Raw genomic sequence first — 20704 nt, 5'->3', positions numbered from 1 at the left:
TTTCTCAGATCCTTGGTTTCTCTTTCAAAGGACAAGATTGGATTACACGTGTGCTGCCCAGTACCAAAGCCATACTGAGCTCCTGAAGCCAGCCGGAATTGAGATGTGAAATGCACACTAGATATTGAAGACATAATACCCCCCAAAATGATATCAAGTATCTCATAAATAATTTTATATTGATGGCATGTTGAAATGATAATAGAGCATATAGGTTAAATAAACTGCATTATTAAAATTAATTTCATCTTCTTTTTTTACCTTTTTATTGTGGCTACTAGAAAAATGTTAGCATGACACATGTGGCTTGCACTCTCTTTCTGCTGCATTAGTGCACGATTAGATGCTCACTATGGTTCCTTACTGATGAATCAGTCTAGACACATATAGAAATTATTCTCTAAAATCACAACAGACTATAAAAATAGGTCCTTTAATTTTATGAGGTAGAAGTCGCTGATAGATATTTAAAAAGCTTTACCATCTCTGTTCAGTCTTCCTCTATATTAATAACCTTTATAATGATGTCAGAAGATAAATAGCTCTCTGTCTTTAAAGTTAGAAAAGAAGGAAAAAAGATTTCATGGCTCATCTGTCTGTGGATAAAGCGATCCAACTTTGGAACAGTCCAAACTTGTTCCCTAATCAAAGATATACTTTTAATGAGATTTTATCTTTGATTGAAAATGTAGGGCTGTAATGAACCACTGGGTCATTATTCCGCTTCCAGGCTTAATTTTTATTTAATTCTAGCTCCCCGGTGTTTTTCATATGGGGCTCTTCATTTATGCAGGATGTTTTAAACTTTCTTTTTTGGGTCTTTTGATGTAGATAGCCCTTTGAGGCAAAAAGTCCATTTTGAACTTAAAGTAACAAAATAAAGATATCTAGTCTCCACAGAAACAGGTCATGTACATCTATGGCTTCATATGTATTTGCATTTATATAGGTAACCAGTCAAATCAGGGACTTAAGTATTGTCAAGTGTGTTGGCAACCCTTAATTTTGTAGCTTGTGGGAAGAGATGAAAATTGAATGGTCTTGGTGTTAGGCCAACCTCAGTTCTAATTGTAGCCCTGTCACCTCTCTCACTGCGTGAGCTTGGGACAATCATTTCATATTTCTGGAATTCCATTTCATCATCTGAAAAAAAAAGTGTCTATGTTTTTAGTTGGGCATGCAGATTAACTGAATCATGCTTATAACGCAGTTAGCAAATGCTCTAATAGGTAAGAAATATTTAGTACTTGAAAGTAGTTGTTACTCTTTTGGAAGCCTGATCCTCTTCTGGTCCCACGTGGGAAAACGAGTCACATCTGGAAAGCATCCAGGCCTTTTCATTCCCAAAGGCATTGGTCGAGGTCGGGCCTCTTCCACCTCTAGGGGCTACCAAGACACCTTTATTTACTATTGAGAATTTACGCCAGGCTAGGAACCACCTGAGGTTAAGTGTACAGCTGTAAAACAGGAAGGGCTCAGGACTTTCCAGAATTTATAGGAGGGTAGGATGGTGTCCAATCCTCAATCTACCTCTTTTTTTTTAAGATTTTATTTATTTATTTGACAGACAGAGATCACAAGTAGGCAGAGAGGCAGGCAGAGAGAGAGGAGGAAGCAGACTCCCCACTGAGCAGACAGCCCGATGCGGGGCTCGATCCCAGGACCCTGAGATCATGACCTGAGCCGAAGGCAGAGGCTTTAACCACTGAGCCACCCAGGCGCCCCTCTCAATCCACCTTTTGCCAAACCTTCCTGATCATTCAGGCCTTACTCAGAACTCTCAGGAACTGTAATTCTCACCTCTTGGTCCAATGTTCTCAAGTTTACCTGTGCGACCAGGGTTAAAAACCTTCCTGCCTGCACTCATGGCTCTCTATAATGTGATCCTAGTTGACCTAGGGAAGGGGTATGTGTGTGAGTGTGTGTGTGTGTGTGTGTGTGTGTGCTCCCCCCTGCACAGCATCCTTTTATCTACTTCTGATGACAACGGTCCCTGCTCCTCCTCATCTCTCCAGTTTTCCCTCTGAGAAATCTTCCAGGCCCTTTGTTCCTTCTGGAGATCTCTCCTCTCCCATTTCCTTTAGAGGCCATGTGGAGCTGATAGTTGCCCCAAATTTCATGATGCACCTGAGACTCAGACCTAGCCCAAAAGCTATGTCAGAAAGAACTGGTTCAGCAAGAGACACAGGACCCAACCATGACCAAACCTAGGACTTTTTCATGAAATTGGTCAAAGGTAAATCTGGAGTTAATCTTCTGTAGCCATTTTGCTCCACTTGGTAAAAGCCTACATAAAATTAAGTCAAATCCAAGATTAAAAAAAAAAAGCCCAGATATAGAGACAGGTATATTCCATCCCCCCCCTTTTTTTTTAAAGATTCTACTTATTTTTGATGGAGAGAGAGACAGCAAAAGAGGGAACATAAGCAGGGAGAGCAAGAGAGGGAAAAGCAGGCTTCCCGCTGAGCAGGGAGCTCAATACAGGGCTCGATCCCAGGACCCTGGGATCATGACCCAAGCTGATGGCAGACACTTAACGACTGAGCGACCCAGGCGCCCTGAGACAAGTATATTCCCGATTACATGTTATGAGCACCTGGATCTAGCCATCCCTGAAGCCAGATACTCCTGTACTTGCAGATGTAGTTTTCCAAGGCAGCTGTAACAAATCAACCCGACCTGGGTGACTTAAAAAACAGAAATGTATTATCTCTTAGTTATGGAGACTAGAAGTCTGAAATAAGGTGTCCACAGCCCTATGAAGGCTCTAGGGAAGAATCCTTGCCTCCGGTGGTTGCCAGCAATCCTCATTATTCTTGGATTGTAGCTGCTTCTCCCTATCTCTGCTTCCATCATCACATCGCCTCTACCCTCAGCATGTGGGTCTCTATATACAAATCTCCCTCTCCATTCTCTCATTAAAAACACCGGCCATTGGATTAGGACCTTGATCCACAATCCAATATGACCTTATTTTAAGTTGAATACATCTCCAAAGACCATATTTCCAAATAAGGTCACATTTACAGGTGCAGCGGGTTGGGACTCCTATCATATCTTTTTGGAGGTCATTATTCAACCCAGTAGAGGGAGTTAATGACTTACATTTTTAGCTGAAGCCAATCTGAACTGTATTTCTATTACAGCCAAGAGATAGCTGAATATCTGATATCTTTCCTATAATAATCCCAAAGTTCTATTTCTTTAATGCATCTCTAAGGGACGGAATTCTGCTTCTCCCGTTCCTTCTTTTCTAGAGCCCCTTTCCTTTGTTCTTGATTTGTGCACATGCTTTCCGAGTTTGGCTAGTATTGCAGGGTCCACGGGATAACGTACCTCCTCCAGCAAGTGTTTATTTTCTCCTACAAGCGTCTAAATCTAGTTTCCCCTCATCACTGACGTTGCTGTTCTCATTCTCTTTCCAGAGCGGTATGTTGGCTTTTTAAGTGAACACAGAGACCTCATCCCCTCAGCTGACCATAAACTGCTATCCTTATATTCATTCAAGACCTCTTCTCCACCGCAGGCACTCTGCTGAGTGAGCAACAAATAGCTCTCCCGCCTGTCCTAAAGCTTAGAGCCCAGTCCAGCAGGTCAGCCTGGCGTTTCACACTTCTTTGTGCTGAATCCGTTTCTGATTGATGAATACTTCGTGCTTTGTGCAGAGATGTGGATGACCTTTGAGGGTCAGCAAGTGGATGGAAAAGAGTTGGAGCAAAGGTAGGGAGATGAGGTAAGAGAGTGGAGACCAGAGAGCAATCGACCAGGGGGTTTTGGAGACTGGCGATCATCTGGAAATTGGGCTGTGAGGGCAATTGTTGTTTGCACCTAACCAATATCCATCCTACTTTGTAAGGAACACTGCTGTTTTTCTTTGGGGTGGGGGGGCACTATTTTCCCCCCATTATGATTCCATATTGTTGGTGTAAGACTGGCTTCATCTCAGTGAGGAGGTAATTCCAGAGCCATTAGTGCCCCTACCGATGTATGGCATAAGCCAAACCCAAGGAAAGTAGTAAAGCAGTTAAGAGGCAGAGCATGTTTCCTAAGGAATCATTTGAGGACCTAGATCCAGGTGTACCTGGCATAAATAAATTAATTTTGAGTTTCTGAGAAACTGTTCCAATGACCCTAGTATTTCTTTCCAGTGATTCATATATAGACATTAAATGAAAAATGACTGTCAACTTCTGTCTAATGCTAACTTAGCCTCAAATCCTGATACAGGCTGATGAGTCAGACTTAACACTCCTCAGCCTCAAAAGTGATTAAGAACTATTAGATAGCTTCCCTGATTGCAAATAATGTCACACCTCTAACAGACTGCATAGTGTAAGGAAACAAATGACCGGAGGCATTAAAAATCACCTGTTTGATAAGGATACTTGACAGTTACCATGATTTCTTCTTAGTCATCTCAGCAGCTTTAAAGTGGTTTTATGGAATCTTAAAAGTATTGGGAAAGGCTGATGAACAAAGTTTGGCTCCAACTTATTTGGAAGAGTGGTCCTTGAATGAAATACACCAGCAAGGTGAAACAGGAAACTGAAGTCATTTCCTTGATAATGCTGCCAAAAAGAACTTCTGATAAAATACTTATGAACACCTCCCAAATAAGGGCTGAAATTGATCTGACTTAAGGAGACAGTTATGTCTCAAGAGTATCAGTAGTTGCTTTAGCTTCATGACTGACAAAGGGCTTGGAGACCCCTATTTGGTAGAGAAGCTACCACCCAATTCCCTCGGAGGTGACAGTTAAGGATGCTTGGTGCCAGGATGTAGCAGGTTACTCTCTTTGTGATTGCTCCATCCTTTGTTTTCCAAGTTGCTACTCATCCTGGAGGGTTCCATTTTCAGCAAACATGAAGCATATTCATCTGGGAAATTTTACCTGCTTGAATTAGCAATGTCTGCCCAATAGATTTAGAAAGGTATTGGATAACAGTCCTGCGAGCCCCACTGGTCCTTTTTGAAGATAAGATAAGATAAGATAAGATAAGATAAGATAAGATAAGATAAGGAATTCTTTCAAGGGCCACTCAGCAATGGGACAGTTGTGCATTTCCTATGCTTGCCCCAGGGTAACGTTTTACTGTTTCACTTGAGACACTTCTTGTAGACTACGGTGTGTGTCTTGTTTAAAGATTCTTTTCCCCTGATTATAATTCTCCACAGGAATATAAATTGTGTATCATGATTTTTTGTTGTTATGGCTTGTAGCAATGTTACTACTATGAATAACCGCGCATTCAATAATTACTATGTGCTGGGAACTGAACTGGCCACTGGGATACATTATGGATAATAATAGTAATAAGGTTCACAACAACCTTAAGAGGTAGGTGCCATCATTGTCATCTCTGTGCCGAAGAGGAATGTGAGATGCACGAAGGTTAAGCGACACGCTCAAACTCAGCCCTGAACTTATTCCTGCATATCCTCTGTTGAAGGAACTCCATCTCTTCCATTATGACTGTGGTCAGGGTTCCCCAGAAAAACAGAACCAACAGAAGATCTATAGATCTAGATACAGATATGGGAGGCAAAGGAAAAGAAAGAGAAAGAGAGAGATTCATTGATTTAGTATGAAGAATGGGCTCATGTGATCATAGAGGCTGAAAATCCCGCCATCTGCCATCTGCAAGCTGATGGCTGACACAGCCTGACATTCTGAGAAGTGGAGGAGTCCCTGGTATAAATCACAGCTTGAGGGCCAGAAAAGATGAGATGAAGCTTCCCAGCTCAATTAGTGAGGGAGGGGGCAGGGCACCAAAGCCAAATTCTTCCTTTCTCAGCCTTTTGTCTTCTTCAGACCCTGGATGGAGAATGAGGCCTACCTAGCTTCAGGAGGGCTGTCTACGTTACTAAGTCCACTGAGTCCAGTGCTAATCTCATCTGGAAACAACCTCACAGACACACCCAGATACCGTAGTTCATCTGGGCATCCCATGGCCAATCAGGTGGACACATAAAATTAACCAACACGATGACTTATTTTCTAATTCTCAAATCATAAATTAATGCAACTGTGTTTAAACACTGAAAAACATAAGTATTTCTCTCCCCCGCCGTGAACTGTGTACTTGATCACAGCAGAAGCACATGCCATCTTATGGGATGTGTTTTTGTTTGACATCACATCAGTTTTTATTCCATGGACCTCTGACCCAAGCCTATTAGTCACTTTTAACAGCTGCATTATACTCTGTCATGTTCTACACTCAACACAAGAAGCTACTCACTTAAGAATGGGCGAATGGGGGCGCCTGGGTGGCTCAGTGGATTAAGCCGCTGCCTTCGGCTCAGGTCATGATCTCAGGGTCCTGGGATCGAGTCCCGCATCGGGCTCTCTGCTCAGCAGGGTGCCTGCTTCCCTCTCTCTCTCTCTGCCTGCCTCTCCATCTACTTGTGATTTCTCTCTGTCAAATAAATAAATAAAATCTTAAAAAAATAAAAAAAAAAAAAGAATGGGCGAATGTAATAATTTATAGGAATAAGACTGGGTCAAAGGAATGATTTTCTTCATGGTCAATCATAGGTATGGGTGCTCTGGTTTTTAAGTGAGCTCCACCAAATTGCAATATAACTAGTAGAGAATACAAGAGCCATATTCATGGTAATTTTGCTAGTTTGGGAAGAGGTAATATTCTTACTTTCACATCAGTAGTAGGTAGAAATTAGTGTCTCACACTGGCTTTAATTTGCATTTTCATACAGCTATCAAGGACAGGTGTTCACCATGAGTTTGAGTGTATGTATGATTTCCTTGTGTAAATTTTCCATTAACTCCTTAGTGATCACTCTCAGGCCTTCATGATTTCCCCCAAGAAGACACTCCTATCATCAGGGCAAAATCAGTATTTGTCAATCTACAAATCAATGAATGGATCAACAGAAAAACTCAATCTGAATAGATCACATTAGAAACTTTTTTTTTTTCCTTATTGCAAGGTCGTTTACTATTCTGAGGGGATGTAAGAGATACACTTGAAGTTCTATTACTCCTCTGACTTGAATCTCTGTATACCATGAGAACCAGTGATCCAACCAAATCAGGCGCCTGGGAAGAGCTATCAGCCTCCCTGGCTGAGTCACCCTGTAGCCTGCCTTATGACCAGGATTTGCTTCCATACATACACTCCCTTAACCAAAAGCTAGAATGTCTTAAGCTTGAAATATTTTCTCTTCTAAAGGGTCTGTCCTCCAATCCACTCAGAAAATCTTTTGGTTAAAAAGAAAATATAGGGGCATCTGGGTGGTTCAGTGGGTTAAGCCTCTGCCTTGGGCTCAGGTCATGATCCCCGGGTTCTGGGATGGAGCCCCACATCGGGCTCTCTGCTCAGTGGGGAGCCTGCTTTCTCCTCTCTCTCTCTGCCTGCCTCCCTGCCTACTTGTGATCTCTCTCTGTCAAATAAATAAATAAAATCTTTTTTTAAAAAATTTAAAAAAGAAAAAGAAAATATAAAAAACTTCTGGTTGCCCTGTAGGTTCTGAGAGCTTTTAATCTGTAATAAGCACAGTAAAAGATACTGTAGTTTTGATTACCTTATTCAAAAATAAATTCTAACCTATAATAGGCCAAAAAAAAAAAAAAGCCCAATTAAAATGACAAAAACTCAATATAACACATGCATGGGCATTGTGCATGCGCGTGCTTGTGCATATGCGAGTTTACACGTGTGCGCATATTTTCCCCAGCCAACCTCTGGATTCTGTTGCTACGGCATCAACTTCCATCAGAAATTATTTCAGCACTCCAGCTGCTAAGATGGATGGTATAATCCCTGGGTTTTCTGACCTTGATCAACATGAAGAAAATTTCAGCTGAACTGTGCAAAAGTTCTGGGACAACATAAATCACATTTGGACAGGACATGCTTTCTATCTAAAGTATCGTAAAGTCACCCAATCACATATCAAGAAGAGGGATAATAAAACACACCAACTGAAGAGGAAAAAAAATTAACACTCACTCTACTCATCACAAAAGAAGTCGATGGCCTTTTTTTTTTTTTTTTTTTTTTTGGAGAAGGGATGACAGAACTATTCTAGATAACTAGCTCTGCACTTAATTAGGTGTTTCCTAAATGCATTTTAATTCAGAGTTTAAAAAAGTATCACTAAAAATTATACAAAAATAGACTTGCTCCTTTTAAGTAAAATAAATGACAAATGAAAGCAACAGCTATAATTAATGGTATTAAAATGTAAGCAATTCAGCCCCAATTAGTATATAATACAATGACAGATCTCATTTTTTAAGAGATGACAAATATCTTATAGATAAGATTTATTTATAAAGTCATAATTATAAGACTTAATTATAAGACCCTTTTAAAATTGAGGTATCAAATGCATAACCCTATCTGAGGCTGAAGTCAGGTAAATTTCCCAAGGGCCTAGGAAAGTGAGGCTGTATATGTCTGGTATAAGGCTTTTAAGTGTTAAATTGTGTTTAAGCCATGTATCATCTATAAAATACCAGTACCTTGATGGATTACAAATCTGTAACATAGCAAGAGAAACAGGAGTGCTCAAAAGTAAAGACCAAGCATGAAATAGCTACCTTCTCTTCATCTTTGGACTTAAATACAAAGCATTTGTGGTTGGTTGCCAGATTCCAGGCCAGCAACCACCTATTTCTGGCACACACACTGTAATTCCGCCCCCTTCACCCTTGTCAGACATCACTAATCAATCAGGCACTCCTGTAGACCCCCGCGCTCAGACTCCTCATCAACGCAGCCCTCCGTACAGACACTATCAATCAATCTGAGTCGGCACCAGAGATTAAATCCGTTTCCAATCAGCAATGGCCCACACTTTTAGGCATGCTTCCAAACCCTCTCTATGCACCTTCAACCAGACTGATAAGTACCTGCAGGATATACAGAACTCCAGACTTATGAATGGGGACCCGGTGTCCAGTTTCAGTTTTGTTATTTGCATTGCTAGGTACTTAACGGTCCTAGACCAATTCCATGAACGTCTCTGATCCTACCAGAAATCTAAGGAAACTGACTCCAGAGTGAAAGAAGAAGAGGAGTTTTCTGCTTTGCTTTTGCAAATGTAGGAATGTAATAATTCAGCTCACACTGATCAGGGGCATACCCTCTGCCTAGCGAGGATGATAAGGACCCTAAGTAAATTAGCTCAATGAGTCCCACGGTAACCCCAGAAAGTATCTACTCTTATTCTGTCCATTTTACATGAGAACATGAGCATCTAAGAGGTTAAGTCACCGGGAAGTGGCCAAGCTGGGGTTCCAACCCAGGCCTTTTGAGAATTCCGAGTTAAAGCTCTTAACCAGTCTGTTTTAGCTATGATTCTTCAGACTAGCTTCCCAAAGCCAACTTCAAGGCTGACGGTACGGTGTATCAGACAAACGGCCTGCTCTACCTCATAAGTTTTTTCACAGCACTCTCTGTGTTACATCTTTGCCCATCATACTGCTGAGTGTGCCCAGCACCCCTCATCGTCTGTCATCCGGCCCCATCAGAGGCTAATTTAACTCCACACTGCGTCCATTTGAGAAGCTCTTCCAGTTTTTATGTGCCTCTCCCCCACCCCCAGCCCACCACTACTTTCAAATTTCCCTAAAATCACTGAGAGAGGAAAGTATGACTAACATCTCATTTTCAAAGTTCAGTAAAAGAGAAAGCATCAGCTAACCCGCAGATAAAATATAAAAGGCAGGTGCAAAGACCCACCCTGGAGTAAGAAGCTCTTGTCTACAAAAATAACTCTCAGTCGTGCAGAGAAGTGAAGCACAGACTGGAGCCGTGAACATTTTGATCATTCCAAAAAGCAGACCCATTGAGGACCTCCGATAACACCTAGAGAGGAGTGATTAAGAGGAAATTAAATGCAGAGATGCATCCCAGAATGTCATTTAGCAATGGCCCAAGCTATTTCTATTCCTTTGAGGGTTTTGTTAAAAAAAATTCTCAAAAACAGAGTGACCATTTACTTGTGTGCCGGGCACCGAGCAGGCAGAGCAGTCAAGGACCATTGACTGTTCTCTCCTGTGGGGCATCGTTGGCAGAAGTAGTGTCACCAGTGGTTAAGAATCAAAGGCAGACCACCTGGGTTGAAAATTCATCCTACGCTTACTACCTGGGTGATCCCAGGCATACTAGTCAAGGCCCCTTTCCCTCAGTTTTCTCATTTGTGAAATGGAGATAAATATTGTACATATCGAAAAGGATCTTTACAGAGATTCAATAATAGAATGAACATAAGGGTGCCTGGGTGCCTCCGTTGGTTAAGTGTCCAACTCTTGCTCTCAGTTCATCAGGTCTTGATTTCAGGATCATGAGCTCAAGCCCTGAACCGGGCTCCACACTTGGTGCGGAGTCTACTTAAAAGGAAATTAATAGAATGTACATAAAGTCCCAAAAACATTGTCTAGCATACAGTAAGTGCTCAATGCAAGCTAGGTCAATTACTATTTCTCTCCTGGAAAAACAATCAGTCAAGGTTTACTTTAGAGACTCCACTGTACTCCATTTAAATTGTTCAGTTGGGGCCCAACCTACTTCTGGTTGTAGATGAAGGCAGATAGACAGGCAGAGTACTGCTTTCCAAAACTGACTAGGATTAAGGCAATAAACATCACCCTCAGAATTTGTACTGAAACCAGAGCTCTCTTTCTGCAGGTAGAATTTAAGCCTGTAGCTGGTGGTCCCCACCTGGAATTTAAAAACCAGGATCCAGCTATACCAGAAAACAACCCAATGTTGCTGTTATTTGACCCAACAGCTATTTGTCTTTTAACTCTTTACTGACTCAAATTGGTTTTCTATTGTGCAGGTGAAGATGTCCCAATACAGGCCACAAGAACAATCCATGGCATACATTATCTAACCCATTTTGCAGATGGTATGACTGTGGATCTGAAAGCTAATGTGGCTTTTCCAAGATCTTGCAACTAGTGACTAAGGCTAGAACCAGGATTCAAACCCAGATCTGATTCCCACACTCTTTTCTACCATATTAATTTGTCTTTCTAAATAATGTCGAAGTGAACAAAAATGCCAAAAATTTCTTGGCAGCAACCAAGAAACCAACTAGAGAGGAGGAGTCCTCTCTAGAGTTGACTGTCATCCCCTATCCGAGGTTCTGGACACCTAATTCCAGAACCTGGGACTTATCATCTCCTCTCTGGGTTAGTCCCCAAGTTCAAGTACAAATGATATTGAGTCTGGCTGTTGGGATGCTACATGTGTTGGTCTCTGTCAGAGTGCCTGATTTCCCAGCAGAGAGAAGGCTAAGATGGCATCTATTGTGGTACACACACCAAGCCTCATAAATATCTCAACAGAACAGAGGCAAATCTATAAATGTGGGTTGCTTTGCCAATGCTAGATGGCACCATTCTTTGGCCAGATATGGGGGCACCATTCTTTGGCTGCTCCAAACCCAGCCAAAGAACAGGCTGGGTAGTGGCTATGGACTCATTTGGAATGACAGCCTTGCCTGATAGGAATGATGGTTCCTAATCTGAAGGGGATTCAAGGTCTTGAGGAATTTGCCTGAGAGGAAGAAGGTAACACCCATAGAAAAGGTAAGCGACCCAGACAAAAGCTTTGCTGTGGTTAGATGACCCTGCCCCACTCTTTGGCCAGAGATAGTGGGACCAGGTGTGACCTGCTAAAGGTCTTAGGGGTCAAGTATAAGCTGTGAGCAAGCAATGGGACTGTCATCACGCATCTGATTATTTCACACCATCAGATCACATTCCATGTAAAATCAATTTCTTTCTATGACACTGGACGAAGTACTCCTACGTTTGCAAGGCTTTAGGTGGCTTGGCCCTTGCCTACTTCCCAGCCTCATCTCAAGCAACATATCTCTACTCAGTTCCTGAGTCATGCCACACTTCTTCCTCTACGCTTCCATCTCCGTAGGCCACCCAGGAGTCTCAACTCCTCTCCCTGCCTTCAACTGTGACTCAAATATCATTTCTCAGGATGCTTTAATTTTCATTTCCACAGCTTTGAGGAATCTTGGAGCATCTACCCATTTAATGCATAAACATAATCAGCCTTAAACAAAGGACATTTGGAGCAGAAAAGAAATCCAATCCCTAGACAAATCCTGAGTCTTACCAAATGGTGCTCACTGCACTATTTGCCCTCGGCCGCCTTGAGCATCATCTCATTTCAGTCTTTAATGAGAAACTCCTCCATGAATGCTTCCCATTCCAGGGAGAGGCCCTCCAGAGTCAGGAGCACGCCTTCCCCTCTGTCTTTGTTCTGCCTGTCAGAGCCCAGAGGACTAATCTACTCCCATCCCCACGGAAGGAGAGCAGTACTAATAGAAAACCAACCCTGGTGACTGCTTTGTGCTCATTTTCAACCTCACTAGCATCTAACCCTCTGAGATCCAGGAGATTAATTTATTGTTCATATTGATCAACTCCACTTCTCATGGCAGCCAGCTGTACACAGATACGTGAAAGGAGCAGCCTCTGATATGTCCCTGGATAGAGCTGTCCGTGACCCAGGGTCAGGGTCACCAAACCGCATGGATAGGTCTGATAAACTCTCTCCAAATTCAGACCGTCCTCTCCATCTCCTGGGTGGTTCTAGCTCAGACTCCTGGTCTCTTGTCTGTACAGTCCAGCCTTGACTTCTGACTGCATTCTTGCCCCTGACTAGTCCCTCTTGCAGACAAGCAGAGTTTGAAACTTCCCAAATGCAAACCCAGATCTGTCCCCTGATTGCAAACCCACCATCAGAAAACAGATTCTTAAACTCCAATTACTTGCAATCCATATATACAATTTTTTACATCCATCTGATTTTCAATAAATCAATGCAGTTTTATTCTAAATGAATATGTTAAAATTATAAAAGACAATCCTAAGTAGAATTTTGTAAAAGAAAATTATATATTGAAGTAAATGGAAAGAGTGGCATCTTCTGTCAATACAGAATGTGAGCTTAATTCAAAAGTAAAACAATGTTACTAAATTAGACCCAGACGTTAGAATTGCCTGTCAAGTGTTCTAGGTCTCTTGGTTAGAAGGGTAGATTAGCAAATGTTGGAGACCTTGGGGCTTATTAAAAACAAAACAAAACACCAACGAAATCAAGTCACCTTGATACAATCATAAGGTCTGAAAAATAACTGACAAGAAAATAACTTCAACATTTCTTCACTAACTGATTTGATGCCATATCCATGAGTCACCTGAAGGTACCTCATTTACCATCTGAAATCTGAGCCCTACATGTGGCAATACTGGCCCATAGGAAAACACGGTCCTCCTCTACCATACATCTTTAAAAAGAGGACATTGGACAGGGAACCCAGCACCACTGTTTCTTAAGTCCTGGCTGACCTTATCTTATTCTTGGCAAAGCCTTCCCCTTAGTTCATCGCTACACTCCACCACGGCCAGCCAGCCTCTGGCTCCATCTCTGGGCTCTGTCCCCCTCTCCCTCTTTCCTCAGGACTTCTTCTTTGGTGAGTTAGTCACACAAAGTTTGAGTTTGGTTCCATATATCTCTGACCTCCTCCAACAAGGACCTTCCTTCCCTTACTCTCTCCTTCCACTGAGAGGGAAGATTGATACAATGCCCATGAACCATCGGCGATGCACACATTACTCTCCATAATCTTCTACCCACTCCCTGCGCCAGTCTCCCCACTGGTCACCCCCAGACATGCACACCGGGCCTGGACCTATCCGAAACACGCCACATGCTTTTAGGCCTCCGTCTTTGCCCTCCCTGCTCCCTCTGCCAGTCAGGCCTTCAACAGCCACTAAAGATACTCACATCTTCCTAATCCACTGACGCTTGGTTTGCAAGTCTCAAGACTTCAAGTCTCTTGAATCTTCTCTACATATGGGTTTTACTTTTCTTGCACAGTGTTTTAAAAATCAGTAGTTTTCCACTAAAATCCGTATTTCCAGATTGCCTTAGAAATTGGCAACACTGAACATATATTCCCCATGGTAACAGGTAGCTGCAACAGAGCCCCTGCATATGGGGTCAGTGGTCTTGAGTTCACTGCTGTCCCCATGACTTCATGTTGGCCCTCAATCCCCATCACTAACATGGGATTCCTGCCTGGACCCGGCAGATGAGGGAGTTTGTTTCTTGGCTTAGGCCAAGCATCTCTTCTGTAAAACATTCCCCAAGCCTTCTAGGTCCCTGGTGGTCTGTTTCTGTGAGCCTCCATAACACTTTCTAGGGGACTCATCATTTTAAAAAAATTAAATTATAAATGACATGTGATACCTGTAGCTGTGGACATTAGCAAAAGCAAAAATGAAAGTAGATGCAGTTGACTGTGTTCTTATTTTGTATCAGGCATTATACGTGTGTGTGCGCGCGCGCGCGCGTGTGTCACATACTGCCTTACAGTATTATCAACTCCTCAAATCAACTTTTCAAGTGAGTTATATTATCTCTAATTCACAGACAGGCAGATGGAGACTGATACAAGGTAAGAGAGCTTCTCAAAGTCACAGAACTGCTAAGTAGGAGAACTGGGATAAAAACCCCCAAGACTTTCAGGGAGCCTGGGTGGCTCAGCGGGTTAAAGCCTCTACCTTCAGCTCAGGTCATGATCCCGGGGTCCTGGGATCAAACCCCACATCGAACCCCCTCTCTCTCTGCCAGCCTCTCTGCCTACTTATGATCTCTGTCTGTCAAATAAATAAAACCTAAAAAAACAAAAAAAAACAAAAAAAACCAGGACTTTCAAGCTCTAAGACCTATGGTTTTCACTCCTATACTATGTTCACTCCTGTGCTGTGAGCATGGAATTTCTAATCCTTGCATATACCCTCGTGGAAAGACAAAAGCTAGAACTGAACCAGGTCTACCAGAAACAGAAGCCAGCACTGCATGTTGGGCTGCCTTCTCTTGTCCTCGAGAGACCAGAAAAAGTCCTGGCATCCCCACCACCGGGGCCAGTGGCTCATCAGAGGGTCAGGGCTGACAAGGGTATGGTAAGTCAATATGGTAAGTCTCTACCAGAGCTAGAACATGAGGGCTGAAGGTTGTCCTAAACTGAAAAACAGGTGATTTTGTCGGCAATGGATGAAGAGGCCAGTCTGGGCAGAAATTCATCTGTAGGAAAAGGCAAATCTCCTACAAACGTAATTCTCATGTTTGTGTGTGTGAGGCAGTCTAGCATTAGAGCTAAGAGCCTAGCCTGTGCATTAAGAATCTGTGAGTTCAGATCCTGGCCTCTGATGCCACTCGTTCTCCGGCAAGTCACTTAACCTCTTCCATTTTTCTGTAATGGGGATCTTGTTGGTACCTCCCACACAGGGTGCTGAGAGTACGGAAGGCCCTTCAGAGTCCTGATCCAGAGCAAGTCTCATAACAGGGAAAAGTCAGAACGCTCAGGGTTAACCGAGGCAGACAGCATCTGCTCCAGACCCCATTGCAGCTCCAACTGGATCCAATCTGAAAGTCGCCCCAACTTTGAAAACAGCTCAAACTCCTTCCATGCAATTTCATAGTGGATCTGAAACTGTTTAGCCGCACCAGGCCAGGCGGTAAGTGAGAAGAGGAAGGGCTGTCTGTGTTCATAGCCTTTGACAAATGGGCTCTCATCTCCTCCTGACAGATTCTCCCCCCGGCTGATCCATCCGCCTCTTCTGCCATCACCTGAATTGCAGTCTTCATAATACTACTGGAATTCAGATGGATTTTACACCACAAATAAAAATGAATTTAAATGCCTCGGCTCCACACAAGCAACAAGGGTACTGTAAATGTCAAGGGCAGGCGATTTTGCAAGGCCATACGGCCGCTCCGAGTGATGGGCTGGCTCCCATCACCTTTGCTAAATCTGCATTAGCTCCACGGCATTCACTGTGGGAGGAAACAATCTGAGCTCTGCTTCCCACTTAAGGGTGAAAAATGCCTGCAGCCTTTGAGATCTTCCTGTGACAGCCTCTGAATGACTCTAAGAAATGGCCAGAAAGCCATCCACATGCAGGTGCACTCGCGGGGGCTCTGGGATTTGGTGAGCTTGGCAGCAGAAGGGAACCGTGAAACAGAAGCACTCCTCCAATATGAGGCCCGCATTTCTCCACATGCAACCGGCAATCGGCAGGGAGCTCCTTGCCAATGTCTGCCGGTGGAAGACAGGCACCCAGAATAAAGAAACACAGAGACACAGGAAAGAAGGATTCTCTCGTTCGGTCTCGGACAGAACCAGTGTGCAGACCAGAAAAACAGGAAGGATGTGGGCTCTCTCATCTCTTACGGTTCACCGCTTATCTTCCGTCATTGTACCTGCGGGATGCAGTCAATGCAAGAATGATTCATCTGCTGAACAGGATGAGGCATGAAAACGGAGGGGGCAGCAGGGAAAGACCTTATTAGACTCCACAGCAAACTCGAGCTCCTGTTTTCTAAAATCCTTCTCTCCAGAAGGTCCTCAACCACAGCCAGAGGCACAGATGTAAGCCCACAAATGCATCCAAACAGAGAGAGTACACTGAAAAAAGGCAGAAAGGAAGGAAGGAAAAGCAGAAGGGAAATGAAAAAGGAAATAAATCCAGGTTTCCCCGGGGACCCACCTCGTCCCACAGACACCACGTTAAGCTTCCCTGACTACAGGAAACTGAGCTTTCGAGAAATCACGGCTGGTTTGCTTCAGAGCACTCAGCGCTTCCTAAAAACCCACACGGGCCAAGGGCTGCGTCTTCAGAGGCAGGCTGACTTATTATTTTGGCACCTCTGTCATCTCTCATCACTTCAATTCCACTTTATCAAATTACTGATTTTGCCAGAAGCATTCGGATTAAGTGGAGAGGGGCACACACGCGCGCGCGCGCACACAGGAGCAAGTGTCATCACTTCAATGGTGAAATTTCATAATTATACGTCAGGGTGACAGAAGTACCAGAGTGCATTGGAGAGCCTGGATCAAGATCACTCCTGATGTCTCGGCCTCCCTCTCCCTGTGTGCCCTCCTGCCACAACCCTGCACACAGGGGCGGGGCCGGCACTCTTCGGCGGGGGTGGGGCCAGCGCCCCGCTGGGACGACTGGGGTTGACTTTTCCCTTAGGAGACAAGATCCCGACATACAGAGCTACCCCCCAAACCTCACCCCCACCCTCAACCCCATTAGGAGACCCAGAGGAGCTACAGACCAAATGTAAGAATCACACAAAAATAAGTCAGAAACGAATTCCTGGAGGAAGAAAATTTCTCCCATTGGACAGAAGGAATAATGAGTCCTTAGAGAAGAAGACGGCAGAAACGGAGGTGGGCATTATAGCTGTGGGACTGCTAGGAGTCATCACCAATGGACTGCCGGCGGAGAGGTGTGGTCAATTCATGCACATTGGTCACGAGAACTCATGTTTAGAAAACCCCCGGTGAACCTGTTCAGAGACGAGTTTGTTTTTGGCGTGCCTGACTCAACCCCACAGGCTATGACAAAGCACAGAAATGCATGTACGTGTGTGCATGTGTGTGCACACGCAGGTGTGTTTCTCTTGTCTGAAAATAGTGGAAGCCTGTACAGATATGACTTTTCCCACCAGTAAAACATCACAAGGCATCCACAGACTTGGAGGATCCTTATTGCCATGATATATGAACCAGTGGCAGTCTGGATCGGCAGAACGGAGCCATGTGGCCGGCTTTCACTGCCCAAAGATTATCCTGGCTGCTCATTTATCTTACGGAAGACAGAACTGATATTGTTGCAAGGTATCAGGACTCCTGGTGTCTTTGAAACACTACTAGCAAAGAAGATACCCAAAAAAATCATATATATGACAGAAACATGCTTGTGATTTCCACAAAAGTCCAAGGGAAGTGGAAGCATCCCGAACGTAGGAAGCAGGGCAGGTGACATCAGCTTTCACTTTGATGTGGGCAGAGCGGCTGGGGCGGATCCCCCACGGCAGAATTGGGAGGAGCAGATGAAAAAAGACTGTAGACATATGTTCAGCCTTAATTCCATTTGCCCAACACACAAAATTACATACACACCTGTAAGAACGCCAGCATGCAAATACGCAGCAGATACAAATATGAACTGAAATGCCTTTGCCTGCAAACAAAGAGAGCCACCCAGAAACAGAACCTACCCAAGGGTCACGAGGAGGGAATCTCAGCCACCATATCATTATTCTTTTCAACAAGAGGAGATTAACACTCCTTAAAACAATGCATGACAATTGCCTTTTATTTAAAAAGCAAATTTTGTTTTGAGGAGTCCTCAACCACCTTCTTAATCAGCAGATGACGGAGCTATCACAAAATCAGGGCTGAAAAACTCTGCTTGAAGTAACTGCGTTTGACAATAATGGTACAGTTGCACAGAGAAACATCTTTCAAAATTGCGGAATGATGTCAAAAGTAGCCAAGAGATATGTACCCTCAATTCACTTACTTGACCTCTTTGGATCCAAGGCGTTAAAGGTAGAATTTGATCTGCTTGGATGCCCTTTACCAGGGAAACTGCTGTGAACTCTCGTCAATAAGGACAGGCCGTGGAGAACAATTGTCTAACAGTTGTTTTTCCTGAGTGGATCCACACCAAGTGTAACAGGAAGATAAATGGGGGGCAGGGGGGCTCTGAAAATATAAAAAAGGACCTCCCCTCCCTGCCCCCCGCAAACATCCCACATAAATAGATCTATGCCATAGAACATTGTTGCTCCCATCAATGTGTCATGATGGAAACTGAGGCAGGCTCCCTCTCAAAGTGTAGAGATCAAATATGGGGATACACCTTGGAAAGCCCAATATTTTATATCCTACCATATATGTATGTAATATTACAGAAAAATCGTTCATAACATTCAACAACAAGGTGAAATGAGTTAAGGATAAATGAGCTATTTTCCTGAAGACAAGCATAGGACTAAGAGAAAAAATTGGCAACAACATATTCAATAATTAATTATGTTATGTGCTCTTCACCGAAACCATCAGAGGTAACACAGACAAACATTTTAAAGTATGACTGCCTTTAAGCGTCTAATATCAGTACCTGGATCACGGTTGCAAGCCATCATCCAGCCTTAAACACCTGGGTTGAAATCATAGAGTTTTGTTTTGTTTTGTTTTGTTTTGTTTTGTTTTAAAAACAAAAAAGATGAAAAACACTGACTTACCTTTCTGTCCTCTATTTCCACACAGGTATTGCAGTCTGCTTTGATATCCTGAGAGGAAGAGAAAAGAAAAAGAAAGAACAGGAGTCAGACTTCTGGTCGGGGAACATTCAGCAGTGTCGTTGAAATGCCCTTTAAAATAATAAAAAAACTCGTACTCCTAACGGTTGTTTCTTGAGCCATTGCTCTTTATAGCCCTTTTAAGAAGTATATGCCCGGGTGTTTGCATTAGAGACATATGGATGTCATAACTAAGCTTTATTACATGCAGATGTGGGGTGAAGGCAAAAGTTATGGATCAGAGGCCACAATAGAGAGAAGCTGACGGCTCATAAAATAATATGTGCCCCCCCCACCCCCGTCCTGACCAGCAGAAACTCTCCTCACTCAGACTTATTATCTCTCTCTCTTTCATTCCAGATTTAGGATAATCAAATCTACCACCTTTCTACACAAAACCATCACCATCTATTTTTTTTTTAATCTTTCTGTCCATCCACTTTTCCATCCATCCATCATCCCCCACTCATCCATTTATCTGTCATCTGTCCATCCATTCATCCATGGGTCCACCCATCCAGCTATATTCATGGCACATTAATTTTTTATGCCTTTTTTCACGTTGCTCTGGGATGGTTTCAACCCTCAAGGAATTCACCAGTTAGGTGAATTAATCACCAGTTAGGTGTGTGGGCTCACCCACACACACACATAAAAGCACCTGTAATATTCATTTACTTATGCGTTCAGAAGATAGGTATTCAGCACTTACTGCTTGCCAGGCCTTGCTATAGGAAAGGAAGACTCAGTAACATACAAAACACATGGGAAGTCCTGCCCTGGTGAGGCTTACACTCTGCTAGAGGAGACAGACAATTAAAAAGGAAACATCAATAAATGGTATTTTTTAATATTATAAGAGGATTCGTACTACGAAGACAGATAAGGCAGGGAGAAGGGAATCAAAATGGTGAGCACGGGGGAATAAGATCTTAAATTTAAAGACAAGTGGCAACTGAGCCAAGGGTTGAAGAAAGTTAGGAGATGAGCCATGTCGCCATCTGGGGCAAGAGCCTCTTAGGCAAGGGAAGAGCCCGTGCAAAGTATCAGACACCGCTACACTACAGGAAGGAAGAAGGAGGACTCAGTGGCAGGAGGGAAGCAAATTAGGAAAATACTGGGAGATGAGGTCAGAGGAGGATGTCAGCTTTTATTCTGAGAGCAGTGAGGAACCACCCAGGGTTGGTTGGTTTGTTTTTGAGTTTGTTTGATCTGGTGGCAAAATACACACAACATTTACATTTAACCCTTCTGAAGTGTACGGTTTAGTGGCTGGAAGCTCGTTCACGTTGCTGTGTAACCATCCCCGCCCTCCACCTCGAGGAATTTTTTTCACCCTCCCCAACCTGAAATGCTGTCCCCAATAAACACCAACGCCCCATGTCTCCATTCCCCAGCCCCTGGCGGCCACCAATCTACTTCCTTTGTGAGTCTGACAACTCTAGGGACCTCACTGTGCGGGTCTGCTAGGACTGCCATAACAAATACCACAGCCTGGGAGACCTAAATAAAAGAGATCTATTTTTTCACACTTT

General features: G+C 43.4%; 1 protein-coding gene across 5 annotated transcripts in view; it reads right to left on the bottom strand.

Moving 5' to 3' along the window:
- The window catches only part of RBFOX1 (RNA binding fox-1 homolog 1), a 2072285-nt gene that overhangs the window by 901694 nt on the left and 1149887 nt on the right, over positions 1 to 20704 (bottom strand). For all 5 annotated transcript variants that reach the window (XM_047713056.1, XM_047713053.1, XM_047713055.1 and 2 more), the window contains exon 6: positions 19113 to 19160. In XM_047713056.1, the coding sequence (XP_047569012.1) occupies positions 19113 to 19160 (48 nt within the window). The remainder of the gene's footprint in view (positions 1 to 19112; positions 19161 to 20704) is intronic.

The sequence above is a fragment of the Lutra lutra genome, chromosome 18 (genome assembly GCF_902655055.1).
Source record: "Lutra lutra chromosome 18, mLutLut1.2, whole genome shotgun sequence".
NCBI classification, from domain to species: domain Eukaryota; kingdom Metazoa; phylum Chordata; class Mammalia; order Carnivora; family Mustelidae; genus Lutra; species Lutra lutra.
This window is presented reverse-complemented; position numbering and strand designations above follow the sequence as displayed.